At 42.7% G+C, this 25,597-nt stretch overlaps 1 protein-coding gene across 7 annotated transcripts in view; it reads right to left on the reverse strand.

Annotated features, from left to right (window-relative positions):
- LOC121879645 overlaps positions 1–25,597 on the reverse strand; it is a 52,687-nt gene that overhangs the window by 22,169 nt on the left and 4,921 nt on the right. For 3 of the 7 annotated variants that reach the window (XM_042386322.1, XM_042386321.1, XM_042386325.1), the window contains exon 2: positions 7,405–7,803. In XM_042386322.1, coding sequence (XP_042242256.1) covers positions 7,405–7,750 — 346 coding nt within the window. In that variant the 5' untranslated portion in view covers positions 7,751–7,803. Of the gene's footprint in view, positions 1–7,404; positions 7,804–18,773; positions 19,250–25,597 lie in introns of those variants that run through there. The other 4 variants (XM_042386324.1, XM_042386320.1, XM_042386323.1 and 1 more) reach the window with 4 other exon arrangements.

The raw sequence follows: 25,597 nt of genomic DNA on the forward strand, positions 1-25,597 counted from the left end.
CCTCTCTCCTCCCCAGTGGTTTGTCTGCCACTGTTACCTCCCCCTGCCCCTACCACCTCCCTCTCGCCTCCCCTCTCCTGCCCTAATACACCCTCTCACACAGCTTCTACTCCCTAACAACTTCCCTCTCCAGCTCCCCTCTTCAAAACACTCTCTCCTCTTCTCACCTCCCGGGTCGTGTCTTCCCTCCCCTCCTCTACCCCACTTCTCTTAATCCACCCCTCCCTCCTCCCTCTTTTCTTCCTTCCCCATAATCCTCCTCCTCCCTTCCCCCTTTTCCTTAATCCCTTCCTCCCATCTCCTCCCCTACTCTTAATCCTCCCTCTTCCTCTCCCCCCCTTCTCTTCCTCCTGTTTCTTCTCCTCTCCCCTCATTCTATAATCCTCCTTCCCTCTTCCTGCGTCTCTCAACTCCTCCTCTCTTACCTGGAGTCACGCCTGCTCCCGCCTCCTCCTCCTCTCCTCTTCTCCACATTTTTTCCTCTCTCTCTCTCTCTCTCTCTCTCTCTCTCTCTCTCTCTCTCTCTCTCTCCCTTGTTTTCTATTCTTTCCATCCTCCTTCCCCTTCCCTTCTTCTTTTCTCTTTCTCCTCTCCTCCGTCCCTCTCCTCCTATGCACTTTCCCTCCTCATTCTTCTGTTTTCCTTTTTTCTTCCCTCTTTCTTTCCCTCGTTCCTTCTCTTCCTTGCCTAACTCTTGTTCCTTTCCCCTCCCTTCCCCTTCATTGTCCTTGCTGTTTACTTCCTCGCCCTCTCCTTCTCTTCCCCTGTTCCTCTCTTCCTTCTCCTCGCCTCCTCTTTTCCCTCCCCCTCCTCCTCTTCCTCCCTTTTCTCCTGTTCTTTATCATCCCCTTCTCTCCTCCTTCTCTTCCCCCTCCTCCTCCTGCCAGTGTTCCAGGCAAATCCTTCCAATCCATTAATTTCTACTGACGATTCATCTTGTGTGTGAATTTATTTTCTCGTCCGTCGTTTTCTGTCTCTTATTCCTCTCTCTTCCTCTTCCCATTTTCTCTCCCTTCCTCTTTCTAGTTTATGGTCTTCTTACTCCTTCTCCTCTTCTTCTTACTCCACCTCCTCTTCTTTTCCTTCCTCCTCTTCTTCTCCTTCCTCCTCCTCCTACTTTATCCCCATGCCCATCGTGAGTTCGAGTCCAGTGGGCAGTTTCGCCTGATGGTATATTCTGCCCAATTGTGTCCAACCCATTTGACCAACTGTCCCATCTCCTTCCCCTACACCTCTCTCCCTCTCCTCCTCTTACACCCTTCTCTCCCTCTCTTTCGTTCCCTTCACCTCTCACTCATCCACTTTCTCAACACTCTCTCTCCCCCTCTCGTCCTCCCCCTACACCCTCTATCTTTCTCCCTCTCCCCTTCCTTTCACTCTCCCCTTCATTCTTTGTCCCTCTTCTTCGCTTTCATTCTCATTTTTCTTTCACAGTACAATTCCATCCTTATTCCTACTCCCCTCTCTCTTTTATTCTCTCTCTCTCTCTCCTCCTCCTCTTTCATTCCTTCTCCCCAGTACAATAGCTCCCATTTCCTCTCTCTCTCTCTCTCTCTCCCTTCCCTTCTCTCATTCCCCTCTCCAATACAGTCACCCACCCTCCTCTTTAACCCCTCCCCCCTCTCTTCTCCAGGTGTACTGCCATCCCTTTCCTCCCCTAACATACACATACTTCCCTCTCACTGCACCACTCTTATTTCTCCCCACTCACGTCTTCCCCTCTCCTATTCTCCCCCCCTCCCCCACTCTCTCTGTGCATCACCCTACTCTCCTTCCCTACCCTCTCACCCCCTCTCCCAGACCATTCCTCTCCACCCACCTCTCCCAAGCCTACAGCCCTCTCACCCACCTCTCCAAGCCACACAGCCCTCTCACCCCACCTCTCCCAAGCCACACAGCCTCACCCACCTCTCCCAAGCCACACCAGCCCTCTCACCCCGTCTCCCTTACCATTCCCTCTCACCCCCTCTCCCAAACCACACAGCCCTCACCCACCTCTCCCAAGCCACACAGCCCTCTCACCCACGTCTCCCTTACCACATTCCCTCTCACCCACCTCTCCCATGCCACATACCCTTCTCACCCACCTCTCGGAAAAATGACAAATGAAATTCAACACCAGCCATGTTAATAGTTATTATTAACCACTCTGTATCTGTGTTTTTCTGGCTATATAAACTGTTTCAATTCAATTCAAGTGCAGCGTACTTAATATTGGAAGACCAAATACTGTCAATGTATACAGCCTTAACAACATCAACCTAGAGAAGTCGACTTGTGAAAGAGACTTAGGGGTACTTGTAAGCCCGGACCTACGGCCTAGAAAACAGTGTGTTAATGTTCGAAATAAGGCAAACAGAGTATTAGGTTTTATATCTAGAAGTGTAAGTAATAAGAGTGCAGAGGTCTTATTGCAACTATATCTTGTGCTAGTCAGGCCGCACCTCGATTATGCGGTTCAGTTCTGGCGCCCTTATTATAGAATGGATATCAATTCACTGGAGTCGGTGCAGCGAATAATGACGAAAATGATTCCGGGACTTAGAAATCTTCCATATCAAGATAGATTAAAGAAACTAAACTTGCATTCCCTAGAAAGACGAAAATTGCGGGGAGATACGATAGAAGTATTTAAGTGGGTAAAAGGAATCAATAAAGGAGATATAGATAGAGTTCTTATACTATCCGAGCAGGATAAGACTCGGAGCAACGGATTTAAGTGGGATAAGTTTAGGTTTAGGAGGGAGAGGAAGGAACTGGTTCACAAATAGGGTGGTGGACGAGTGGAACAAGCTTAGCAACTTTGTAGTAAGTGCTGGAACGCTGGAAAGTTTTAAAAGGAGGCTAGATAGATTCATGGACGATAGGAGCTGCCATGCACAGGCCAATCGGCCTGGTGCAGACTCCTTATTTCTCTATGTTCTTATGTTCTCTCCCAGACCACACAGCCCTCTCACCCACCTCTTATACACCACTCCATCATATATTCCAAGTGCGTAGTGTGTTCAGTATGAGAGTCATGTACTAACCTCTTTAAGCTGTTTGGTATTTTGTTTGTTTAGTTAACTCACACGTGTGCCCGTGTTTGGCAGTCATAAGTGTGTATCTAAGTATGAGTCGTAAGTGTATCTCTGAGTATGAGTCATAAGTGTGTATCTACGTACGAGTCATAAGTTCATCTCTGAGTATGTCATAAGTGTGTACCTAAGTACCACAGTTACTTAAGTGTGTATCTGAGTCATATAAGTGTAAGATAAGTGTGTCTGTCTGGGCACGAGATTAACATGTGCTAGGAATTAATGTGGAAAGCGATTAGTTACAACACCAGTCAACATTACCAACACACACACACACAACAACACCAGTCAACATTACCAACACACACACACACACAACACCAGTCAACATTACCACACACACACACACAACAACACCAGTCAACATTACCAACACACACACACACACAACACCAGTCAACATTACCAACACACACACAACAACACATGGTTATTAAGTTGGCTTAATACACATCGCGTGGAGGCTGTTAGGGTGTGTGTGTGTCCCCCCTTTTCCTACACCTCTTCCTTTGTTGACCCTCCACCTCTTTCTCTGCTAACCTTACCGCCTCCTCTTCCTGTACTAATCTGACCTGACCTCTTCCACCTCTTTCTCTGCTAACATAAGAACATAAGAAAATAAGGAGTCTGCAATAGGCCGGTTGCCCTGTGCATGGCAGCTCCTGTCGAGAGTTACTACCACTCTCTATCATCCATGAATCTATCTAGCCTCCTTTTGAAACTTTCCAGAGTTCCCGCACTTACTACAAAGTTGCTAAGCTTGTTCCACTCGTCCACCACCCTATTTGTGAACCAGTTTCTTCCTATCTCCCTCCTAAACCTAAACTTATCCAACTTGAATCCGTTGCTCCGAGTCCTATCCTGCTCGGATATTATAAGAACTTTATCTATATCCCCTTTATTGATTCCTTTCACCCACTTAAATACTTCTATCATATCTCCCCGCACTCTTCGTCTTTCTAGGGAATGCAAGTTAAGTTTCTTTAACCTATCCTGATATGGAAGGTTTCTAAGTCCCGGAATCATTTTTGTCATTCTTCGCTGCACCGACTCTAGTGAATATATATCCATTCTATAATAGGGGCACCAGAACTGAACAGCATAATCGAGGTGAGGCCTGACTAGCGCAAGATATAGTTGCAATAAGACCTCTGCACTCTTGTTACTTACACTTCTAGATATAAAACCCAATACTCTGTTTGCCTTATTTCGAACATTAACACACTGTTTTCTAGGCCGTAGGTCCGGGCTTACAAGTACCCCTAGGTCTCTTTCACAAGTCGACTTCTCTAGGTTGATGTTGTTAAGGCTGTATACATTATCAGTATTTGTTCTTCCAATATTAAGTACGCTGCACTTGCTGGTGTTGAATTTCATTTGCCATTTTTCAGACCACCCCTGCAGTTTATTTAGATCCTCCTGTAATGCATTTGCATCCTGCCCTGAATTAATCTGCCGCCCTATTTTGGTGTCATCCGCAAACTTGCTTATGTCACTGCTGATGCCAGTATCTAGATCGTTTATGTAGATTATGAACAAGAGTGGGCCTAGTACTGACCCCTGGGGAACCCCACTGGTTGCACAGCCCCACTCAGATTTAACACCATTTACGCTGACCCTCTGCGTTCTATCGGTGAGCCATGATTTTATCCAATTTAAAACTTCCCCCTCGATACCATGAGCCTTAATTTTTCTCAGAAGTCTCTGATGCGGTACTCTGTCAAATGCTTTCCTAAAAAACGTCAGCAGATTGTTAGACAAGATTTTCCCTTTGTAAACCCATGTTGAGAGTCGTAGATTAATTTGCTTTTCTCTAGATGCGATCGGATGTTATCTGCTAAAATTGATTCAAGAAATTTCCCCACTACTGACGTCAAACTGATCGGCCGGTAATTTGACGCTGATGCTCTGTCTCCCTTTTTGAATATGGGTACTACATTTGCCTGTTTCCACAAGTCTGGCACAACTCCGGTGTCTAATGATTTTGTAAATAAGTTTACGAGGGTTCCGCTAATCTGTTCCCTACACTCTTTCAAGACTCCTTACCCCTCCTCTTCCTCTACTAGCCTGACCTCCTCCCTCCTCCTCCTCTTCCTCTGCTAGCCTGACCTGACCTGACCTCCTCTTCCTCTACTAACCTAACCACAAATACAGAGAGACCTGGCAGTTGTAGCATTAGTAAATATGACAAATTTTGTGACAAGAGGTACCGGTATGGCCAGCATAAGGACAGAACTAGACAATGTGATGTAGTCGTGGCCAGAATTAGGCTAGGATACAGACACATCTGGCAAGTTAGTGACGCTGTACCCATACCGGAACACTCAGGATGAAAACTTTGTGATAAACCTTTAAAACATACACTTGAACACTATATTATTGAATGTGACACTGTCAAAGACTTCAGGCCACCTGACTTATTGTATCATGAACTTGGCAATTATTACATTGAATCAGGGGTGCTTGAGGACATTCTTGCTGTTTATCCAAATTTTGCTAGCCCACACTGATTAGTCCTAAATGTATATGAACCACTGTCCTGCGTGGCAGTGAAAAGTAATAGCACCCTCAGTGTCAAAACCAGACTGAATTACTCAGAATAGGCAAACTGTACTACAAGCTTTGTCAATAATTTTTTAACTAAAACTACCCCCCCCCCCGCCTCCTTCTTCTTCTCTTGATATGAGACCTTTTCTCTCCCCCTTTGTTGACCTGACCTTCTCCCCTAATCTGCTGACCAGTAACACCATGATTTGACCTGCCCCTTCACTCTGCTGACCTGTAATACCCTGACCTGACCACACCTGACCTCCCCTTTCCTGACCTAACGTAACTACAGGAAGATCTAAAAAAAATCGAATGGTCTGAAAAAATGGCAGATGAAATTTAATATGGACTGTTGGACAAATGTAAAGTACTTAATTTAGGAGATGTAAACAGAGACACCAGATATCAGATGAACAACGATGTTATAGAGAAATCCGACTGTGAGAAAGATTTAGGCGTAATGATAAGTAGGAATCTTGGGCCAAGTAAACAATGAGTATTTGCTCGAAACAAGGCTAATAAAGTACTTGGGTTCATACAAAAGAGTGTTAGTTACAAGACTAGCGAGGTCATCCTAAAACTATATCTTGCGCTTGTGAGACCTCACTTGGATTACGCAGTTCAATTCTGGTCACTGTACTACAGAATCGATATAGAATCCCTAGAAAGAATTCAGAGGAGAATGACAAGACTAATCCCGGGCATTAGGAACCTTGAGTACAGAGAAAGGTTAAAGCATCTTAATTTGCACTGCCTTGAGAGACGTAGAGCGAGGGGCGACATGATCGAGTTTTATTAATGGAAGTCAGGGCTAAACAAAGGTGATATAACAAAGGTACTCAAACTATCCAACCAGGAGCAAACTCGTAACAATGGTTTTAAATTAGACAAATTTAGATTTAGGTGCGAGATAGGTAAACATTGGTTTGGAAATAGAGTAGTGGATGAGTGGAACAAGTTACCAAACATCATCATTAACTCGAATACGCTGGATAGCTTCAAACACAGGTTAATGGATGGATGTATGAGCGATAGGAGTTGGGTGTAAATAGGACTGCCCAGTATGGGCCAATAGGCCCGCTGCAGTTCCCTCCATTCTTATGTCCTTATGTCTCTTCCCTCGTTTTACTTAACCTCAACATACCATGATAAAACCAGAACAAAATTAAACCACACCCCGAACAAAACCACATCATAAACAAAACCACATCCTGAACAAAACCACACCATGAACAAGACCCGCTGCAGTATCCTTCATTCTTATGTTCATGAACAAAATCGTACCTTGGACATCTCTCCCCTCACATCCCCCTAACACCCTCATCTTTCCTCACTCCTCCCCAACACACACACGCCACCACCAAACACAGAAGCATTGTTAATCATAATATCAATATGTATAATCTCAACACTTTCTTCTGTGTATTAATTTAAAGTTTATTTCATTTAATTAAAAAAAATCAATTTTGTTATGACTTCCTAACTAGTTACATAGTTTATAAGTAGCCCCTTAAGTACTTACATACATAAACTTATCTAAGTACTTTAACAAACAAGTTCTTAAGTAGAATAAAGAAAAAATGGTCTCCATTGAAGTAAACACGAAGTAAATTAATTAGTGATAAGTAAAATAAAACATTTCCAGTCAAGCAATGAAAAGCAAATAAATTAGAAAGTAAATAAGTAAGTGTAGAAACGTTTCCAGTAAAGTAAGGAAGAGTAAATTAAAGAAAATAGGGTAAGAATAGACGTGGGAGAACAAAAAGTTACATTTACTAACTCGCTGGGATTGTTGGAGGCAGTGTTGGCGATGGTGCACCTTGGAGTCCACTGCTGCTGCTGCTGTAGGTGGCGGTATTGTTGTTGTTACTGGTACTTGAGAAGGAGGAGGTAGTGGTGGTGGAGGTGGTAGTAGTGGTGATGGTGGTGTCGATGGTGTTACTGCTACTTGGAGGGGTCGTAGTAGTGGTGGTGGTAGTGATGGTATCGATGACGTCACCTCTACTTAAGGAAATGGTGGTATTAACGACGTTGCTGTTGTTGTTGTTATTGTTGTTGTTGCTGTTATTGGTGCTGTTGTTAGAGGCGTTCTTAATGATGCTGCACACCTCAAACTTGCTGTTCATGGCACCTCAACCTTACATGGTGTGTGGGGGGCCCCTTGGTGCTGCTCCTGCTGCTGTGGAAGGTGACGTAAGATGTAAACAAACTGCCACAACATTAACAACAATAGTAAACAAATATTAAATAGCATCATAGCTTAAGGCAACAGTATATATTTGTAAACAACGTTACAGTAAATTAAATAGCTTTATAAAGAGTAATATTCATCGTAAATATATCAACAACAGTAATATAATAATAATAATAATAATAATAACCATCCACACATACTCAAACTAATAATAACAACAAAAGCAAAACATACACATACATTGCTAGGTACAACCCCCCCCCCCTCCCTCCTCCCACCCACATCTGTTGCTAGGTAAAGTCCCCCTTTGTTCACCATGGCAACCAACCAATCAGGAAGTAGCCCGCTATTCTCACTGACCAATCAAATGACACCATCACCGTCTCTAAGGTCCCAAGAACTGCTTTTACCTTCAACAATCCGATTTATGTCTTTATCTTTAAAATTAAATTGGGTCTCGGTCGCTAGATATGAATGGCGCGTCTTACTAAAAAAAATTTATAAAGGCGCGGCTATTTCTGATGGCGGGAAAAAGCCAAATGTCTAAAAATAAACAAATGCTGAGTTTGATTCCTGTTGTTGTTGTTGTTGTTGTTGTTGTTATTGTACTGATGTCGGGTTATGATTGTTTGTTCTTTCATTTGTTATCGGTTGTTTTGTATCGGTGTTTTAAGATCGGTGTTTTAAGATCGGTGTTTTTTTATAATTTTCATTGGTGTTTTGATCGTTTTTGTGTTTTCTTAACGGTTATTATTTTTATTCAATTCATTTCCATAAAGGAACGTTCCCACAACCACACTCAATTCCCCCACACACACACATCATCCCCCACACACCCACCCAGAGAGAGAGAATGTGTGTGTGTGTGTGTGTGTGTGTGTGTGTGTGTGCGTAAATAAGACAAACATGATAACCTACAATTACCACTTCCTCACCTCACTAAACACAAGTCCACACAGCCCCTGACCTACACCATCTGGCTAGGAGGAGGGGGAGGAGGGAAAGAAGAGGGAGAAGAGAAAGAAGAGGATGAATAAAAATAAGTGGAGGAGGAAGAGGAGGGTGGAGAAAAAGAGGAGGAAGAGAAGGGTAAATAAAAGCATATAGGCAAGAAAAGAAAAAACTCCCCTGTGCTCTCCAGTTCCCCTCCATCACCCAACCAGCAAGGATAAACTCGTAGTAATAAGATTAACTTCATTCACACCATCTCTTAGTAACCTCACTTAAAACCTCCTTCACGACAGTATTTCATTAACAAACTAACTATTTACACGAGTCTATTCACTGTTATGGAGTTGATGATGTTACTTAATAGTTAATACAAGGATAATATTCTGTGGTCGTTTTCCTGTTGAAGAGTTAATAGTAACCCCAAAATCTTTCACTATTTTGTATTCTTCCTTCAGTGTTTAACCTAACCAAACAAAATCAAACCAAACCTAACCTAACCTAACCTAACCAAACCTAACCTAACCAAACCCAACCTAACCAAACCCAACCTAACCAAACATAACCTAACCAAACCTAACCTAACCAAACATAACCCAACCTAACCTAACCAAACCAAACACTATGTGGATTCCAGTGGCCGCCTGAGGAGTATTGCTACCATCACTGACACTCCTCTCTGGCCCAGTTGTCCCTCCATTTGATATATTCCCCTAAATCTCGACTAGGTTAGGTAGGTGACTGGCCTCTCACTAGCTGGGCCTCCCACACTAGTCTTGACCACCCCAGGTTAGGTAGGTGACTGGCCTCTCACTAGCTGGGCCTCCCACACTAGTCTTGACCACCCCAGAGCATCAATTTGTTCTCATAACCTTTCGTCCGGTCACTTATTGTATATACTGGTAACAGGTAAACTTGAGTTAAGTTCAGACTAATTTATATTACCTGTCTTTCGGGACTAGTGAATCATTTACCTTATTTTATGTTATTTATGGTATGTTATTTTTACTTTATAATATTTAAGAAAAAAAGATTATTATATGGATTTTCATGTGTGATGATGAAAAGGAATTTCACAACTAAAACACAGACAGACAGACAGACACATACACACGCTAAAACAAACATACACACACATACGCTCTAAAAACCGAGACACACACACACATATTAAAACACTGAAAAACAGACACAAAAACACACATTAAAAACCGACACAGTAACACACACTTATACAGTCAAACGCACATGCAAGATAAATTTGGTATTCACGGGTGGTGGTTTTTCCTTACACACAGGGAATATTTGATCCACACGTGTATGACAGTTGACGAACACATACAGTATATAGTTTTGATCTTTAGCACTCATACAATAATAATCTATCACATAATACACTCTAATACACTCATAATACAATTTAATACACTCATTTATACCCCAAAAACTCTAATACACGCCAGTACACTCTTAATACACCCCTAATATATCCAGTACATCCCTAATACACCCCAATACACCCTTAATATACAGCTCTACTCCCCCCCTCCCCACCCCACTACACTGCCCACACCTTCACCACCAGACCTCAATTTTATGCGAAAAACCAGGATAAATATTCACCCCAAGTTCATCCCAGACAAGAAGGTCACAAGCGACAATTCCAAGCACGTGACATCACCTCTCTCTCTCTCTCTCTCTCTCTCTCTCTCTCTCTCTCTCTCTCTCTCTCTCTACGTTTTTTGTAAAATCTACTTGACCAGCAACCCGTTTTCTGTTGACCGTTTTATTGCCTCTTATTCTACTTTCAATGACTGGTTAGGTTAGTAGGAAAGTTCAGATTTTGGGGCTTATTACCTCAGGAAAGTTGTTAGGTTAGGTCAATGCCTATTAGATCATTCATAGGTACTGCCCATGAATGAAAATAGGAATTAAATAGGTCTTATCGTATGACTACAGTAACTCTACATAATTTTCTCTGGAGTGTTAGGTTAACGTTCTCACTCTACAACTACTACTACCACTACTACTACAACCACTACTACTACTACTACTAATAATAATAATAAAATTAACAATAATAATAATAAATAACAATAATAATAACAACATACAACACAATCATTGAAAATCTCGGACGGATAAAGATTCAACATTTTCCTACAACCAGTTACCGCAAATAAAATGTTCACGTATAAACTTCTGAGAATTCTTAGTGAGAGGGGAGAGAGGGGAGGGGTGAGAGAGGGGAGGTGAGAGAGGGAAGGTGAGAGAGGGGAGGTGAGAGAGGGAGTGAAGGGGAGAGTGAAGGGGAAGTGAAGAGTGAGAGAGGGAAGGTGAGAGAGGAAAGATGAGAAGAGGAAAAGGGAGATGAGACGGTGAGGAGGTGAGGAGGTGAGAGGAGGTGAGGAGGTGAGAGAAGGTGAGAGAGAGAGGTGAGGTGAGGAGAGGAGGTGAGAAGGAAGGTGGAGGTGAGGTGAGAGAGGTGAGGGAGGTGGGAGGTGGGAGGTGAGGGGGAGGGAGGGAGGAGGAGGAGGTGAGAAGGTGAGAGGTGAGGAGGAGGTGAGAGAGGAGGTGAGAGAGGGAGGTGAGAGGTTGAGAGGTGAGGAAGGTGAGAGGAGGTGAGAGGAGGTGAGAGGAGATGAAAGAGGAGGTAGAGGAGGAGTGAGGGAGGAGGAGGAGGTGAGAGGAGGTGAGAGGAGGTGAGAGGAGGTGAGAGGTGAGAGAGGGAGGTGAGGGGGAGGTGAGGTGAGGAGGTGAGAGGAGGTGAGGAGTAGAGGAGGTGAGAGGAGGAGGAGGGAGGAGGTGAGAGAGGAGGTGAGAGAAGGTGAGAGAGGGGGAGGTGAGAGAGGGAGGTGAGAGGAGTGGAGGTGAGAGGGAGGTGAGAGGAGGTGGGAGGAGGTGAGAGGTGAGAGAGGGAAGGTGAGAGAGGGAAGGTGAGAGAGGGGAGGTGAGAGAGGGGAGGTGAGAGAGGGGAGGTGAGAGAGGGAAGGTGAGTTTCGTTAAGATGTCAACACAAAAGGTGCTCAACAAAACCGTCCTTCAGTATGGATCGTTTACAGCCAGCGACCCGTGTGTGTCAGGTAGTTCCCACGCAAAGTAAACATGAAGGTCACACAGTATGGTGGTGTCTCTCATCCCTACCCTCCCCCCCCCTGGTTATATTGTCTTCCCACAACCCCTCTTTAAACTCAGCCGTGTCACTCTTCCGATAGAGGAAAAAGACTCGAACGATGGTATAAATACTGGTTACATTAAGAGAGAGAGAGAGAGAGAGAGAGAGAGAGAGAGAGAGGTAATGAGGACGTCTCTCTCTCTCAGTACTAGGAAATTACTGTACACATAACATACTTTTTTCACCTGCACAAATAAAGGTCATTTACCTTTATAAGTTAACTTCTACAAATAGGTTCAAGTATTTTTATATCGTGACGTCATTTGTTTACTTCCGGATGTATGCTGTTTATTTTTCCTGCTACGATGTTTTGGTGTATACATCATGACGTCACTTCCTGTTATTATTGTTTACTCAGTGATGTCATAGTTCACCATCTTAAGGTACTTTGTTTACACGTGTCCAGACCATGTTGTTGTTGCTTATTTGTTTACATGATGACGTCACGTGTCCAGACCATGTTGTTGTTGCTTATTTGTTTACATGATGACGTCACTTGATCCTACCTCTCTGATTATTTTAATATGTGAAAATAGTTTAGTGTTTTGTGGAGTTCTTTTCCGATTAATATTTGACTTACTGTGAAGAGAAAGTTGAGGGAGTACAGGGAAAGAGAGGGAAGGAGGGGGGTGGGGAAAGGATAAGGTGAGAGGGAGAGGAGAGGGGGAGAAGAGAGGGGGAGGGAGGAAGGGTGAAAGAGGAAGGTAGGTAGGGGGAGGAGGAAAGAAGAAGAATAGGGGTAAAGGAGGTAGGAGAAAGAAACTGATAGGTAGGTACAATAAATAGGGGGACAGAAAAAAAACGAAGAGTTAGGTAGGTAGGTAGGGGGTAGAGAGGGGGAGGAGGGGTAAGGATAGAAATTAAAGTCGGGTGGGTTTTAAAAATGGAGGAGAGACCTGTTGCTATGACCTTCAATCTGCCAATGGAGGAGGAGAAGGAGGCGGAAAATGGGCCGCGGACTGCCTACTATATAGTACCACCCGCCCCCCCCCCTCCTACTAGGCCCCCAGCAGGTGTCCCCGGTGGCCTACTAAGTCAGGTCCCTTTCCCTCCCTCTCTCACTTTCCTCTCGCCCTCCCCCATCCTCACTAAACCTGGTGATAAATGCGCTTGGATCCCCCTCCCCCTACCCCCCCCCCCAAAAAAAAACATTCGTAGTTGCGTTAATATTTTTCATCGTGTTTATGAATATTTTCGAGTGAGTTTTTTGTATGAATAAATGTTTGTAGTTAATGTAGAGTCTTAATAGAGTTTCGTAGCCATTTGTATGTGTAGAGATGAGGTTATGTTTGTTCTTCTGTGTTTATGGCTTAAAGGATTTAATTGTGTTTTGTTTAGATAAGCTCACTCAGTACGGCTCAACTGATAGCTTTAAATGGTATAAATTCGTATTGAGATTCCTACTTTGACTGGTAGTGTGTGTGTGTGTGTACATAAAAATTCTGGAACCTATAATTATCACCTACACACACACATGCCACCTCTCTCTCTCTCTCTCTCTCTCTCTCTCTCTCTCTCTCTCATACACGAACAGTTCCGGTGAGTTGGCCGTCACCCTCCACAGAATGCTAATGACATACACTGCCTGACCCTCCGTTGAACCACACACACACACACACGTGAACCAGACACAGGAACCAACAAGGACCAAGTGGACCATATATGGACCACATCAATAAGACAAACAAACAAATGTTCCACGGGAATGGACCATAGAGGTGTGTTTGGTGGGTGTGTGACGTCATATTTCACCTTAAGTGGACTGTGACACAAATGACCTTGGCGGGGAAAGAGTTAAGTTCAAAAATTGAATAAAATATCTTCCGTCAGTGTGTGCTTTTGTGCGTGTATGTGTGTGTCTGTGTGTGTGTGTGTGTGTGTGTCTGTGTGTGTGTGTCTGTGTGTCAGTGTGTGTGTGTGTGTGTGTGTGTGTGTGTGTAATTGTCTGTGTCTGTGTGTGTGTGTGTATGTGTATGTCTGTGTCTCTGTGTGTCTGTGTCTGTGTCTGTGTGTGTGTGTGTGTGTGTCTGTGTGTGCTAGAAAACAACAGCTTATCTCACCTGATGATTAAACACCTTGACGCTACCTGAGGGGTTAGGTTAAGGTGTTTAATCACCAGGTAAAATAAGCTGGGGTGCCTAATATACAAGTGACCCCTGAAATACTATATACTTCATCACACACACACACACACACACACACACAGTACCTCTCCTGCAGGACGAGCCAACAACCCTGACCTACAGCACGGAGGAGGAGCTTTGGCGAGGCCCATACCCCCACCTTCTGCTGCACCGCTCTACTGTTCCTTACCTCACCTCACCTAACCTATCCTAACTTAATATAACCTAACCTATCCTAGGGTGGGTAGAGACACAAATGGGAGTATAGTTGGTTCATTAAATTCAAAGTTCATTACGAGAGAGAAACAGATTTGGACACACAGACAGGTCTACGCAGAGGCCGGGTGATGGTGTGTAAAGGGAAGGTGTGATGGAGTGTAGATGGAGAGGGAGGAAGGTGTGATGGAGTGTAGATGGAGAGGGAGGAAGGTGTGATGGAGTGTAGATGGAGATACTTATTGGGGACACAGTGGGGGAGGGAGGGTGAGGGAGGGTGAGGGAGAGGGGAGGGAGGGTGAGGGAGGGTGAGGGAGGGGGGAGAGGGAAGTATTGAATATACAGACTGTGGAGGGAAGACGCGGGGTGTAGAGGTGTAGATAATAGAGCTTTTGTTTAATTGTGGTGAGTGGAGGTGTGGAGGGTGTAGGTGTAGTGGGTGGAGGGTCTGAAGAGTAAGGGAGCTAAGGGTGGAGTGTATAGAGTGTGTGTAGGGTGGAAAGAGTGGAAAGGGTGGGACGGGTGTAGAAAGAGTAGGAAGGTTGGAAAGGGTGGGAAGGGTGGAGGATGGAAAGGGGTTATCAAAGGCCTCAGCTGAGTTATAAACGTTTCAATTATAATTTCTGATAAATTACAGCGAGCAGCGGGAATACCAGAGATACAAATGCCCCTCTCCCTTCCTCCCTCCTTCACACACTGCCAATTACAGCAGAAACGATAATAATAATAATAATAATAATAATAATAATAATAATAATAATAATAATAATAATAATAAAATGACAATAACAACAATAACAGGAACAATAATAATGCTGTAATAACAATAACAGCAATAATAATAACAGAAACAACAACACTAATAAGAACAGCAATAACAAACACATCCTGAATCACGGGATGTATTAAGCAAAAACAAAAATACTTCTTGAAAAAAAAAACGTATCATTACCCGTTAACTGAGACGAAAGAGTAACATAACAAAAGAAGAAAGACTAATGAAGCATCTCTCCACTAACACCATGAATGAGCTGTTACATTAAGGTTACTGTAGTGAGTAATACTTGTATCTTGCACGGGAAAATATATTTATCCACCTGCTGATAAAAGGGATAATCGGCAACTCATCAGAGGAGGGACTAAAGTTGCCATCGGTCGCTATAAAGGATAATATGTTCAAATGCATAACGAGCCTAAAATATTTCTTCTTACAAGTGCTATTACTATTCTATTAATATGACTACAACTATTGGTATGATTTTTATTATTATTTCCACTATTAATACGACGACTACTACTACTACTACTTGTCCCTTTCCTAAAATAAAAACAAATTAGGTACTCCAGCGTCGACCCTACTTAACAATTCAATGACTGAGATGTAAACAGAGCAGCCAGCATCTGTGAGTAGTGCGACGGCCGGAAAAAAATGTCACAGCGAGTAAGTCCCAACTTTTCCTGGTTTAGGTTAGGTTACTAAACCGTGTACACCATCACAAATTACAGACACTTTAAACTCTCCCACTACTGTAATACACAAATCAGTTTATTTTCGTTGAGCAAAATTTAATAAATAAATAAATTGAAAAAATATTGAAAGAAGGGCAAGGTTACAGTGTTGCCAATTATAATCGTTTAACAGGTGTCAGTGTTGCCAACTTAATAGGAAAAAACGTTTGCATTTCATTTTACTTTAATAATTTCATTTATTATCAACCGCCTGAACATACCGAACATAGAACGAACATAACCTATTTTAACCTTAAACTAACTTATTCTAACTTAACCTGATCTACCTTAACCTAATCTAACGTAACTAACCAATACTTGAAGGGGAGGAGTAGGAAGGGAAAGGGGGGGAGAGTAGGAAGGGAAGGAGAGTAAGGGGGAGGGAGTAGGAGGGAGGGAGTAGAAGGGGAAGAGTAGGAAGGAGCAGGAGGGGAGGAGTAGGAGGAGGAGTAGAAGGAAGAGTAGGAAGGGGAGGTGGGAGGGAGGAGTAGGAGGGAGGAGTAGGAGGGGAGGAGTAGAGAGGGGAAGAGTAGGAAGGGAAGGGGAGAGTAGGAAGGGGAGGAGTAGGAGGGAGGTAGGGGAGCAGTAATGGAGGAAAGTGTAGAAAAGCGAGAGAACATGAACTCAGACAAAGCCACAGACACACACACACACACACACACACACACACACACACACACACACACACACACACACACACACACACTTTGCTTCACTAGTTCATACTGATTCGATTCACCACGTTCGTCCCCTCCATTAAAACATCCAAATAAACAAAAAACAAAAAATAAGAAAAAATTGCACAATACATAAAACAACTCATATGGGTAATAAAAAAAATACAAATAAATAAAAACTAAAAAAGGTAATAAATAAATAAATAAAATACAAAACTACTCAACAGTAATAAATAAATAAACCAATAAATAAATAGAGTTACTAATGAGAGAGAAACACATTAAACACCTTTACAAATTTCGACTCCATGACGTACAGGTGTAAATAAAACGAAGAATGAGGTCATTATCCCGTCGTTCACACCTGGCCATACCTGACCTGATCCAACCGTTCCTTAGTGATAACAGTGAGGATAAACACGTGTATATATATAAAAACAAACACATGAATATTCTAACTAAACAAACAATCGCATTATTAAACTCGTAGACATACACAACACATTCTCATCATTATTCTGACATACAACATCCATACACAAACACACGATAACATTCATACACAAACAAACACATTATAACACTCAACAAACACACACAGGCATGAAAGCAAATATCAACTCACATCCAAGCAGATAACAAACACACAACAATAGCATCAAACAAACACACGATAACATAAACAAACACACAAGTAAGACAATAACAACGCCAAAAGTCGATAACACTATTCCAAACATAAGACCAAGAACGATAGCAAAAACAGACCCAGGATAACACACACACACACAGACACAGACACAAGTAAGATAACAGACACAGGTAAGATAACAGAAACACATATATCAGTATCAGAGACAAATGTGATAACCGGTGCAACGTGACACACTCTGATAAAATAAGATAACACATGCAAGAGAAGTGACTCATGTAAGATAACCAAAGCACAGGGAATATAAATTTTATATAACAGAAATATATGATAACGGTACATTTATAACAATCCGATATAAATAAAATTATGGAAATTGTACTGTATATATCGTGAATAATAATAATAATAATAATAATAATAATAATAATAAAATAATAATAATAGTAATAATAAAATAATAATAAAATAATAATAATAGTAATAATAAAATAATAATAAAATAATAATAATAATAATAATAATAATAATTATAATAATAAAAATATTTTTATTATTTTTATTAAATTATGACAACAAAACAGTATGACAACACAACCAGGACAGTATGACAACACAACCATGATAGTATGACAACACAACCAGGACAGTATGACAACACAACCAGGACAATATGACAACACAACCATGATAGTATGACAACACAACCATGACAGTATGACAACACAACCAGGACAGTATGACAACCCAACCATGACAGTATGACAACACAACCAGGACAATATGACAACACAACCAGGACAGTATGACAACACAACCAGGACAGTATGACAACACAAGAACATTAACAAGACACAAACACAAAATAAATGCACAAAAACAAACATACATAAACAACAACAAACAACATCATCCCAACACAAACAAGACAACATCCCAACACAAACATAGTAAAAAAGCGGACAACTGTTATTATAGACGTTACGTTATCACAACACAAGTAAAAGATAACATTACCTTGAATTGATAACAAGGTGGTGATCATGCCGTATTATTTAGAGCATAGTGAGATAAAACATCACCAAAACACAGGGAAACGATAACAAGTACTGATAACACAAACACGTGTACACACACTGTGATCCAACTGTGTTTTTGTCACAAACACTTCCCAGCTCTTCATAGTAACAATGTTTTCATTTGTTTGCAGTATGAGAATAAACAGTAGGTAAACATTCACATTTTGCTGAACATCACAAACATGTAAATAACTGTTGCATAAACAACACGTCCAGAGTAAACAAATGTTGTCTACGTTTGTGCTTTAAAATTTGTATCATCACTAAATTCAGATAAATTACGATTATTGATGACCTAAGATGATAATTCAGTATCAATAACATCCAGCCAATCACGTGAGTTGAAACGTTATTAAACACAAAAAATAACGTGGTTTTATGGTCTTGATACAACACTGTCGTCCGGTAAATAACAGCGAGAAATGTTAATAACTGTATGCCAATAACATCACACACGCTGGAGTGAGTTAGTGGACGACACACTTTGTTGACATAAGACTAAGTTCATCACTGAGATCACTGAACGGGTACGTTAAGAGAGGGAAAAAACTCCCCAGTACCTCTCACAGGACTCACCTCAGCAGGGGTGTAGCGGCGACGTCTTGAATACACAGGTAAGGAAGAGGGAGAGAGTGAGTGAGAGTGAGAGAGAGAGAGACCAAACTCTAACTCAGACTCACGTGCTCAAAGGCAACCCCAGCAGCTGTAGTAGATCCAGGCAGGGCCAAGAGGTAAACATTGCGTCACTACACAGTCCCATCCGCATAATACACAATAAACTTTTTTTTAATTCGCGGGTTAAATACGTGCCCGATCACCAAGGTCACGTTCAACAGCGGAAACACACAGAGCCACCAGAATATGCCGACACAACACACAGGCTTGGCGCGAAGAATATGCTGAGTAGAGTCGGGTCTCTCCCCAGTGCGACTTTTCGAACAAACGCACGCACGCACCGCCGCGCTCCCCGAGCCAGACACTGGCGATAGAGAGCGAGGGAGAAAAGAGCCAGGGAGGGAGGGAGTGCACGAGTTGGCCGAGCGAGCGAGTGGAGAGAGGGAGAGAGGAAGGAGGAGTGGTTAGAGCGACGTGAGGGGGGGAGGGAGGGGGGGACTGGCGACCAGGCGGGAAGAGGTGGAGGAGGAGGAGGGGTTTAGAGAGCCAGGAGGCAGAGCCACAGAGTGGAAGAGCAACGCGCGGGGCGGCTCTTTACGGCTCTTGGCTCCCGGCCCACTCCGACCTGAGGCTTATCGACCCCCTACCTCACTCACCACCACCACTCTCTCACAACTCTCACCACGCCACCACCACCACCACTCACTCACCACACAGCCACTCTCCACCACTCACCACACAACCAAGCTCCACTACCACCACCACCACTTACTCATCACGCTATACCACCACCCGCTCACCACACAACCACCACCACACCACTACACAACCAAGCCTACCATCAATACACAACCACACCCCTACCACTCACCACACCCCACCACTCACCACACCCCTACCACTCACCACACCCCTACCGCCACTTTCTCACACCTCACTGCTCACAACACAACGCGACTATCTCTCCCTCTCTCCACACAACCATCCTTAACATCATTATTACACATTCACTCCCCATGCCCACTTTTAACCTACCAACACACTCCATCTACACACTTCGCCACACCTACTCGACACACTTCACCTAGACTCCACTACACATTCCACACACACACACCCACTTCACCAACACACTTCACCTAGACACTCAACACACACCCGCTATCAACACACTTCATCTAGACACTCAACACAGTAATATGAGTCTACGAGGTACTCATAAATGATTCCCGTGTGAGTCACCTATGGGAGCGAGTAGATTCTCTCTACTCACAATCTACACTCACAGGTTATGAGTCAAAGGAAATGACGTCATATTCCTACATTAAATAAACGTAGGAGTGCAAACAGTCCCGTGAACAAACATACATATACATATAAACATACACAAATACATACATACATACACAAATACATACATACATACATACACATCTGGTTTCCTGTGGCTTACTTTCACAACTCATAATTCACAAGGATACTCACAAGCTAACACGTAACTCATAACACTTCACGACTCACGACTCATATAATACTATTCTCGAGTCAGTTAATTTAATTCTCAAAGCCAGAATGACTCACAGGAATACAAATGACTCATAAATGTACACATTATTCATAACTCGCCAACATTATTCACAACTCGCCAACATTATTCACAACTCGCCAACATTATTCACAACTCGCCAACATTATTCATAACTCGCCAACATTATTCATAACTCGCCAACATTATTCACAACTCGCCAACATTATTCACAACTCGCCAACATTATTCATAACTCGCCAATAAAAGTCGAAGGTTGACGAGAGAAACGTAAAAATATGCCGATTTAAACCCCCAAAAAAATCGCCAGAGGATTTCACTAATTGCTATGGAAATCTTAAATCGCCAGATATAATAGATTTCGCCTGTGGGTCAAAAATAATTGCCAATGACTAAAGAAATCGCCAATGGGACTCTAAAATCGCCAAGTAGCTGTCAGTAAATCGCCAACGTAACTCATCAATCGTCAGATAGACCTCACTAATTCGCCAACGGAAATCGGAAGTAAGCAATATAGAACCTGGAAGTTGGTGAGCAAGACCCGGATGTTGAGAGAAAGAGAAAGAGAGAGAGAGAGAGATAGACAGAGAATCACAAAACCAGGCACCAGCATCACCATGACGGGGTGTCGGTCCGGTTCATTCACTCGCTCATGCTCACCAGGATGGGCCAACATGATGGACGAACGAGGGGCCAACAGAATGGACCAACGACGGAACAACAGGATGGACCAACGACAATAACAGAATGGACCAACAGGATGGATCAACATGATGAACTAACAAGATGGACCAACAGGATGGACCACAGAAGATGGGTCTCTGGCCACAAGTCGGTCTCTCACATCCACCTGCTGGTTTACCGCTGGTGCGTGAAGAGCATCCTCACTATGGAGAAATCCTCAGGAGATAATTTCCCACCTGAGGAAATACCTGTGTACACTTTCCCACCCGAGGAAATACCTGTGTACACTTCCCCACCCGAGGAAATACCTGTGTACACTTCCCCACCCGAGGAAATACCTGTGTACACTTTCCCACCCGAGGAAATACCTGTGTACACTTTCCCACCCGAGGAAATACCTGTGTACACTTTCCCACCCGAGGAAATATTTGTACATCTCGAAAGTATCATGATCCATATGGTGACGTCAGCTGATAATGGCCTCTTTATGATATTATTGATGTCACCAGAGCGATATTGATGTCACCCCTGTATATTACTGACTCAATGTGCAGCAAGTTGGTAGAGTACAGTTACATTGAAGTCACCCATCCATTCACTCGTTGCAATCAGTTACATTGATGTCACCCATTCATTCACTCGTTGCAATCAGAGCCACACTGATGTCACCTATTCACTCGTTGCAATCAGAGCCACACTGATGTCACCCATTCATGCACTCGTTGCAATCAAAAGGCATTAATACTCAAAAGATGCAATATCATGTCATACTAGAAAAGATTGACTCGCGTTGCATCACTATTTGACTAGCGTTGCGTCACAATACACGAAACTACAGGCGATTCTGCACAATAACCACCATCTACACCACACTGTCACCACTCTAATGCCAAACTTACACGGTATCATCTACGTTTTTTTTTTGCACCATAATGATGACGTTTGCATAATAATGGCGCTAAACTAGAAACAACGACGCTATATCGAGTTAAGTTTTACCTGAGTGCAAAACTAGCACAACACTAACTACTGACTGTGTATTGACCCTATATGACCCCCAAAAGATGACCTTTAGTGTGTATACAGGTGTGTGTGTGTGTGTGTGTTATAAACTTGTGTTCATTACGTGTCAACACAAAGCCACGACACTCCAACACGCAACACATTATTGATTCATTCCGCCTTGTGCAACATGGAACACCCCCACTTACACAATACTGACTGAGCCACAAGCGAGGAACCCAGGCGTGTTGACATACACCTGACTGAGGGACACGTGCAGCTGCGACTAGGGAACCTACCACACCTGTGAAATGACTCACGCTCAGGTTAACGTACAGATGCGACTAGAGAGTCCACGAAACCTGTGAACTGACTCAGACTCATACAAACTGGTATGACCAGGGACATGCGACACCTGTGGAGTGACTCATCTTCAGGTAGTCGGTACAAGTGTGACCGAGGAACCGACAACACCTGTCAGGTGATCCACCCAGGTGCTCGTACAGGTGTGATAAGAGATGCCACGAAACACACTACTTTATACAACCATTATTCCCAGAGAACCAATAATTAACACCTGTGAAATCACCAGATGTTACCGCAGCGTCGACAACACCTGAAACACAATCAACTTCGTCCACCAGGTGTTCCCAGACCACCAACAACACCTGGGAACTGATCAGCTGTTCACAAAACCGCCGAATACAACAGCAGCGAGCCCCCACTACCTTTTTTATCTTGGTGCCATCTCTGGTTGTGTGTGAAGTAACAGCTGATGGTTCTTGGTTTGTAATTGAAAGTGAACCGATCAATTATATGGCGGAGATACTGCAGTGTCTGGCCCACACAGGTGAACCCATGGAGTGTGGGTACATAGGTGACCCACAATGCATCACCTGTTGTGCTATATTACGATGAACAATAAAACAACATCAATAATAACAACAAGAATAATGTCGTACTGAAGTTAATATCATACGGTCATATAAAGAAACGCACATTAATTACAATAATTACACGTATTAATAGTGACTACATAGTCACATATTACAAACATTGGCTGTAGTATTTAAGGTATGATATACACATACATTCAAATATATAAATGCATATACACAGAACACACACACACATATATATATATATATAGTGCACATGCATACAGGTACACCTACGCATACTCCTACAGAGGTGAACACACACACACACTTTATTTACATTTTCTTAATGTATTCTTCACTAATATCAATCAACATCTATATTGGTTTAGTTAATAAAAAAATCCCCTTTATGGTCAGTAATTTAAATATCTCCTGTTTAATACAAAGAGAATAATACATCAGGTCATAATGTATTCTGTAATTTAAGTAATACAGAGAGTCGTCAGGAATGCAGTACTGCATTTCACTGGTTCACGACACTGTACCCAAAATACAGCTTTGTGACCACTTGACCACAAGGGAGGAAATATTACAGACCCGGCAGCACATGACATCTGTATTGTACACGTACTGTACAGAGATTGTCTGAATACAGTGTTATGTTTCTGACTCTTATAGTGCATTACTCTTGGTACTGTTTAAGGCACTGTAACACTGGGCACTAAATGAGGCACTGTAACACTGGGCACTAAATGAGGCACTGTAACACTGGGCACTAACCGAGGCACTGTAACACTGGGCACTACTGAGGCACTGTAACACTGGGCACTGTAACACTGGGCACTAAATGAGGCACTGTAACACTGGGCATTGACTGAGGCACTGTAACACTGAGCACTGAGGCACTGTAACACTGAACACTGGGCACTAACCGAGGCACTGTAACACTGGGCACTAACTGAGGCACTGTAACACTGGGCACTAACTGAGGCACTGTAACACTGGGCACTAACTGAGGCACTGTAACACTGGGCACTGAGGCACTGTAACACTGGGCACTAACTGAGGCACTGTAACACTGGGCTAACTGAGGCACTGTAACACTGGGCAACTGACTGTAACACTGGGCACTAACTGAGCACTGTAACACTGGGCACTAACTGAGGCACTGTAACACTGGGCACTAACTGAGGCACTGTAACACTGGGCACTAACTGAGGCACTGTAACACTGGGCACTAACTGAGGCACTGTAACACTGGGCACTAACTGAGGCACTGTAACACTGGGCACTAACTGAGGCACTGTAACACGGCACTAACTAAGGCACTGTAGCACCGGGCACTAACTGAGGCACTGTAACACTGGGCACTGAGGCACAGCAGTGAAGCATGGCATGGTACATTATGGTGTACACACATCAGTCACAACCCCTGCTGTGACAATACATACATACATACAGGCATTCATGTACGTTTATATATATATACACACACACACACACACACACGCACACATTAATCAGATGACTACATAATATCCTTACACTACATAAATACACATGAAATACATATATGACTAATCGTATTTCCTTACAGCACACTAACATGAGCTACACATACAGTATATACAGTACTTACATAACTACGTAATTTACTTAGTACATACATACATACATACATACATACATACATACATACATACATACATACATACATAAGATACATGTCACTACAGTCTCAAGTCATTATATATAATCATAAAAACTAATGACCAAAATAATTACTAGCAACTCTTATAGCGAGTTATACCTACAGTACTTCCCTAATTATGGCCGCTATAACTTAAGGCGTGTCACTATAATTCAAGGTTAATTATAGATCATAAATAAGGGCACTGCTACTATTTGGAGATGTCACTATAACTAACAGAAAATGTCACCATAACTCAGAAAATGATGCCATAAATCATAGAAAACGTCACTATAACTCATAGCAAATGTCACTATAACTCACAGAAAACGTCACTATAACTCACAGAAAATGGTGCCATAGATCACAGAAAATGTCACTATGAGAGAAAATGTATGAAACTCACTCACCATAACTCACGAAGAATCACTAACTTACTGTCTCATTACCATAACTCATATTGCACCATAACTCAGCATTTCACCATAACTCACAATATATCACCATAACTCACTATTGCACTATAATTCACAATATATCACCATAAATTAGTGTTCATAATTCAGGTTGTCACCATAACTCAACAAATTATGATACTGTGAAATGCTGTCACTATAATTTATCCAAATGCACTATATGGTTAATGACACCATACAAATGTTACTACAAAGGACATGCACTATGTAAGGATAAAGATAGGCACCATACTGACACCATAACACCCCCTCATACATTGACACCATAACACCTGACACTATAACACCCATCACACATCACCATAACAACACCCACCATACACTAACACCATAACACCCACCATACACTAACACCATAACACACCCACCATACACAAACACCATAACACACCCACCATACACTAACACCATAACAACACCATACACTAACACACACCCACCATACACTAACACCATAACACCCACCACCTAACACCATAACACACCCACCATACACTAACACCATA

The sequence above is a fragment of the Homarus americanus genome, unplaced genomic scaffold, assembly GCF_018991925.1.
Source record: "Homarus americanus isolate GMGI-L3 unplaced genomic scaffold, GMGI_Hamer_2.0 scaffold47790, whole genome shotgun sequence".
Classification (NCBI taxonomy): domain Eukaryota; kingdom Metazoa; phylum Arthropoda; class Malacostraca; order Decapoda; family Nephropidae; genus Homarus; species Homarus americanus.